The 6014-nt window shown below is 34.5% G+C and overlaps 1 protein-coding gene across 1 annotated transcript; it reads right to left on the reverse strand.

Moving 5' to 3' along the window:
* Positions 1 to 3966: 3966 nt before the first annotated feature.
* LOC132633805 (uncharacterized) lies at positions 3967 to 5760 on the reverse strand. The gene has a single exon (XM_060350256.1). It carries the CDS (start codon positions 5282 to 5284, stop codon positions 4028 to 4030), a length of 1257 nt encoding a protein of 418 aa, XP_060206239.1. The 5' UTR covers positions 5285 to 5760; the 3' UTR covers positions 3967 to 4027.
* Between the last annotated feature and the right edge of the window lie 254 nt (positions 5761 to 6014).

A 6014-nucleotide genomic window follows, 5' to 3' on the forward strand; every position in this document is an offset into this window, starting at 1 on the left:
TATAACATCCGAGGCCGTAGTTTCGGGGTTACTCTTTTGTTTAGTCGGGGACACAGCCTCGGCCCTCGGGGATGAAACTGAAGGAACTTCGGTAGAAGTGGTTTCAGACATGTTGAAGGAATGGAAGGAAAAGGATTTTGGGAAACAACGCAAAGGAAACGAAGGAAATAACGATTTGAAGAAGCAAAGAGCAGTTGACAAGAATGATGACAAAATTAATCCCCCCTTTCTTTTTCGTATAAACAAGAGAAGATTTGGCAACAAATTTGTAATAGAAAGGACAGATCTGGAACACAGAGGGAAGAGGAAAAGAGAGGACAGATCGAAAAAAGTGAAAAAATGAGGGAATGAGGGGCTTTATATAGGCATAAGGAAGGGAACGGTTATCGAGGACGGCCAATCGAGGATCGCCACATGTCAAGTCATTAATGTGAAGCGACGCGAAACGACGTGCAAGAGGCGGTTGACAGGAACGGACCATCCGGAATAAGACACGTGGCCGGCAAAGGGGAAGACATGACGCACCCATTCCCGCCAAAATAAGGAGATAAGGATAGGTCGTCCGGACGGTTGGATGTATGATTCATTCACTTCCCGTCACTCCGATGGATCGTTGGTCCGGGAAGCGTGGGGGCTATCTGTATACGGTAAAAAACCGGATACGGGTAAATCCGGGGCAACTATGGATCGGAGAGGAAAAAGGGGCGAGAGTTCATACGAGGACATCACCTTCCCGGTTAAGCACTTTGATCGCTGCCGAGTGGAAGCGCCATCTGACCCGGTCTCTAAGCCACTGAGGGTTCGGGATCTCTCCCCGGTGTCTCATCACCGTTGGTCCGGTGTCCGTGAGTCCGTTGGTCCGATGCGACCGTTGCTAGGACGCGTCAGTGGTGTCACATCATGGTCAGCTGCCAACTGTGCGTGTGTCAGACGGCGCCGTCAGTCAAATCTCACCAAACCCGTGCAGGGGCTGTCCCCTTTTATTACTATTTTATTAAACCCACATTGGAGGAGGCCCATGGGCTCATTAGTATAAATAGAGTGCCCCCTCCTCCCTTAAGGGGGTTGATTCTTCTTTTTACTTTCAAGAGCATTTGTAACACAATATATATATATATATATATATATATATCCGGTTCTTGTTGAACCTCTTCAATCAACTCGTCATATGTGTAAGCAGCCGGTATTTATGCTCCTTGTTTGTGTATTAAAAACGTTCTTATCCACTCTTTGTAATCCATATTTAGGCCCAAGCACATATCCTATATCCACATACAAATTCAATTGGTTACCAAATCGGGGGTAAACAATAAGGCTTATTAAAGTAAAAACAAGCGTCTCAAATTCTTTTCTTTTTTTCAATTAAAGTGTAGTTTCTTAGTATAAGAAAGTGTACTTTTCTTCTATTCATCCCTTTAGAATCCTATTTGCTTGTCATGTAAATTGTTTTAGATGCCCAATGACTTAATCTTATTCATCCTATCACAACTCATGATAGTAATCATATAAACGTTATTATTCGTCGTTAATAAAGAGTAAAAATCTTATATTAGGGACTCACATGATATGTTAGAAGTCCTTGAGCAACTTCACTACACTAATAAATATGAGAGCCTTTAATTTTATAGTTCCGCCATTCTCACGTTTACGAAAAATAATTATTCCCAAAAATTTATCATTTTAGAAAAGTAAGAAAGATTTTTTTTTTTTTTTAACTTTACCCTTAGCATTAGTTGTTCCACAATGAAAAGGTACGTAAATAATCTTCACTTATTTAGCAGATTAATGCCATCAAATTTTAAAACATTAATAAGAATATGTTAGTTAAATTACACTTTTTCCTAAGTAATATTTTTCTGAAAGGGCATATAAAGGTATATCATGATAACTAAAGAACAGAAGGAGCATTAGTGAAAGGAACATGCAATTGAATCAACTCTTTACCTATCATCTCTTGTGCAGTCATTGTCTGCACCATGATGATTAAACAAGTATGTGGACACCCTTATAAAGCATTAATTATTCAATAATAAAGGACAAAACAGAAGCATCATTAACTAATTAACAAACATTGAATAAGTCAATGACTCTTGTCTTTAACTACTTCCTAAGTAGATTAACATTCCTCAATAAAACAACTTGATCTACAAATTTGCCCCAAGTGCCGGCTTTGAATTTTTATAAGTTTGAAAATTTGTACTCTCTTTGGTTCCTCCTTTTTTCCCCTTGTTATTCTACTTTCTCAACAAAATACCAAAATTCTTTTTGTAGATATATTCAAGTCTAATTTATATGTTTTAGTCACCAAATTCCCTATATTTTGATTCAAAGAAATGGCATCTGAAATTACTGAGGAAGAAGATGTAGATTCTTTTTGGAAAATGGAAAAAGAAGCTCAAAGATATAACATTAGAAAAATCATTGAGTACCAAAAATCTCTATTTTCTTCATCTTCTACTACTACTACAGCTTCTTTATCATCTTCTTCTACTTCTTTATCATCTTATTCTTCTACTCCAGCTTCAAGTTCTTCATCTTCATCCTCAAAGAAAAGTAATTTATTAAACTTGATGAAAGAAGGGAGCACATCATTAAGGAGATTATTTGACATGGAACATACTAGCCTATCATCATATTTTCAAGATTATAGTGGATCACCTATTATTAAGCCACATCTTTTGTGGGGTAGTGACTCTGATCATGATGGAATTCATGACGATCCTTGGAATTCCATACAAAATCATCATCAACAAAAAGATGAATCTACAAGTGATGATAAAAAAGGGGTTGCTTCAAGAGACATCTTCTCAAGAGAAGATTTTGTTGTTGTTGTTGACACCAGGAAAAAGCATAGATTTGGTTTTAGTAGGCACAGATTGAAAAGAACTAAGTCATTTAGAAAGTTGCCTAGGTTTAGATTTAATTTATGGAGATGGGGTGGATTTAGATTGAGGAGATTGAGGTTTCTTTTTTGTGGTCGTGTTAAATGTTGACATTTTTTGTGATATTTGTATAGAAATATGGATGATAAACCATCTGACTACATACAAGTTTAGGAACTCAATTTCATTGTTCTTCCTATATGTTCTTACCAATAAACTCATTGTACTTTTGCAATTATGTATTCAAATTGTAATAGTTATTGAAAGCTCAGTAAAATTTCATTTATATATCCATTTTTCCTGTAAAAATTGTTGGATTCAGTTGAACTTATTGAATCATTATATATGACATCCGCCTTTAATCTTTACAATAGAAAGCAAAATAGAGAAAAATACTCATGTTTTTACCTTTCTTTCTTGAAATAATTGGAGCAAATCAAGAACTTATTTCAATATATGAATAAACTATTGTCTCAATCTCAAATTAGGATCGATTGTATAACTCCATATAATTTTACATTAGCCATCAATCTCTTGTAATCTTCTTCTTCTTCTTGTGCTTGAAGTAGCACCTAATTGTACAATATTATAACAAGAGCACGGTCGGTCAAATTGCCAACAGGTTCTACAAACTGCTTAAATAGAGGCTATGACCCCTTATTTGGTAGAAATGGTTCTTTCTTGTAAAAAATCCAACAATTGTAGATTTGGCTCGAGGCAAACTGTCTTCTCGTTGTTGGATATTCTTTTGATTGATCAATGTGTAATATTCAACTCCAATTATACTTTATAAAAATCAATTAAGAACTTAGTCAAGCACGAAACAAGCCAAGAGAAATACAGCAATATCATGTTTTTTACAAAGTCTTTTCAGGATACCGAATTGAGTTTCTTCAAGAATTATAAGTATCTCTACATTTCAATCTATGATAGGAAATCAATCTTTAAATTTGACAAGAAAGAAAAAAAATGAATGAAAAAAAAAAAATGAATGGAAAAGAAAAATCAAGAGACGATTCCTTGTTTCTAAAGCTTGTTCAACCAAAATCAAGAACTCTTTCTAGAGTATGAAAAAAAGTTAAAATTAGGTTCAATTCCTCCACATTAACTTATCTGGGAAACAAAATTCACAAATGATTAACAACTTAAGTGTCTTTACATATCAAACAATGAGTAGAAACCAATCTATTTATAATGCTTCCTTGTTCAATTTTCATACTGCTACTTTGGCTGTTCCACAAGTGAACTCCATAAGTCTTCTCATTGAGTTGAAGCACTTTAGCCTCTACCCATCTTGAATCATTTTTAGCATTAAACTTCATAAAAAATCCTCCAATTCTAATCCAATCCACTGGATAAAAAGCCCTTGGTGGCAAAATACTAAAGTTGTAGTCTTTTATCTTCATGGATATCACCTTCTCTACAACTCTTGAAACCAAGTATGGTCCATTTTGGCCCCACCTATTTCCATCAAAACTCAAAGCAAATTCCTCCATAAATTTGTAAACAAGTGGATGACTTTGATCAAAAATCAATAATGCATTATTCAATCTTGTCCAATTTCCACTTGCATCCGTGCTTTGTGCACCAATTGAATTCCTCAATCTTGAAAAATCCTTCAAGATTATGAAATCCGTGTCTAGATAAATACCGCCATACTTGTACAATATTGCTAGTCTAATCAAATTAGACAAATTCTGTGCCAAAGAAACTTTACCAGGGTCCTTTTCTCCATTCTTGAGGTCAATAAACCAAGATTCAGCTGGAGTATTTTCAAATAAAAAAGACAAATCAGGAGTAACAACAAGAATTCTATTACCCAACTCAACTAAAGGCCTAAAAATCATAGTTCCACTTGGTGAGTCCAAAGTATTTGACAAAATTATCAAACATCCTTTAGGATGTGCTTTGAATAGACTCTCTAAGGTGAAAAATTCTCTTTTACCAAAAGATTTTGCAGGGGAAATCCATGTCATGAAGATTTGGACACTACAATTTCTTGTAAAGAATTCACTCACTCTAGTATTGAACTTTCTTGAGATTTTTGTTGACTGTAATATCTCAAAATTTGGCAACTTTTTCTTGAACCAAGAAATTCTTTCTTCTTGTGTGAGATTATAAGGAGGAACCAAATGTACATGATCTTCTTCTTCTTCTTCTTCCTTCAAATGAGCTTCATTATTAGTCTCTTCATTCTTCGAAAACAACGGTTGGTTAGCTAAAGGTGGTTTCAATGGCTGCATGGAATTGATTTTGATTTGAAAAATAATTGATTTGGATGAAAAAATAGCTATGAGAGAATCAGAGAAGAGGATAATCGAAATGATCAAAGCAAAACATTGAAAAGAGAAAAGATGAAACTTTGTTCTGCTATTTCTATAGTGATCAAACATTTTTAGCATTGAAAATAGTACTTCACAATGTTGCTACCAAAAGAAGATTATAATCTATAGATACAACTTTCTTTGTGAAAGAGCTAATATAATTAGGCGAAAAAGATAAAGCTTGGACTTTTGCTTGCAAACATAATTGGTGAAGAAGCAATTGGAAAGTTCTAAGGAGTTGAAATTTGAAAAATTCCTAGTTAGTAGTAATATATTTAGGCAAAGTTCTACAAAGCTAACTGAATTATTGATATCTATTGTTTGGCAGCCCAATAGTAAATACAGTATGTTGATAATTATTTCATAGAGGACTAAGGAATTGACAAAGTAATCTAATGCAATTTGCTCTGTGGAGGGCCAGGCTAATAGTATAATTAGTTCTTTTCGTTTCTCTTCCTTGGTTGGTAACATACCTGTGTGATAATAATAATAATTTTGCAAACATACATGAGCTATGCAGCCATAGATGAGCAGTCTGCCTGCTCCAAGACTTTCGATGACTAGTCCAATTGACAAAATGATCGATGTGATGTGAGGCTATAATCGTAAATGGTACAGTTCAGGGGTTATTTTATAAATTTATATCATATTAATTTTTTGGTTATTTTATTTTGTATACCGAAAATTAGATTTTTCAAAACCGTCTCATCATCTCGATTTCTATTTGATATCAGTAGGGTTTTGGTTAATTTTCGGTATTTTCTAATGAAAACGCCATTCATGCTTCTGTAGGACTTTGGTAAAAACT

This window comes from Lycium barbarum, chromosome 3 (genome assembly GCF_019175385.1).
Source record: "Lycium barbarum isolate Lr01 chromosome 3, ASM1917538v2, whole genome shotgun sequence".
Lineage (NCBI taxonomy): Eukaryota > Viridiplantae > Streptophyta > Magnoliopsida > Solanales > Solanaceae > Lycium > Lycium barbarum.

Bases quoted from the DNA above. Each gene is read 5' to 3' on its own strand.
- LOC132633805 (XM_060350256.1), bottom strand. From the start codon at position 5,284: ATGCTAAAAATGTTTGATCACTATAGAAATAGCAGAACAAAGTTTCAT.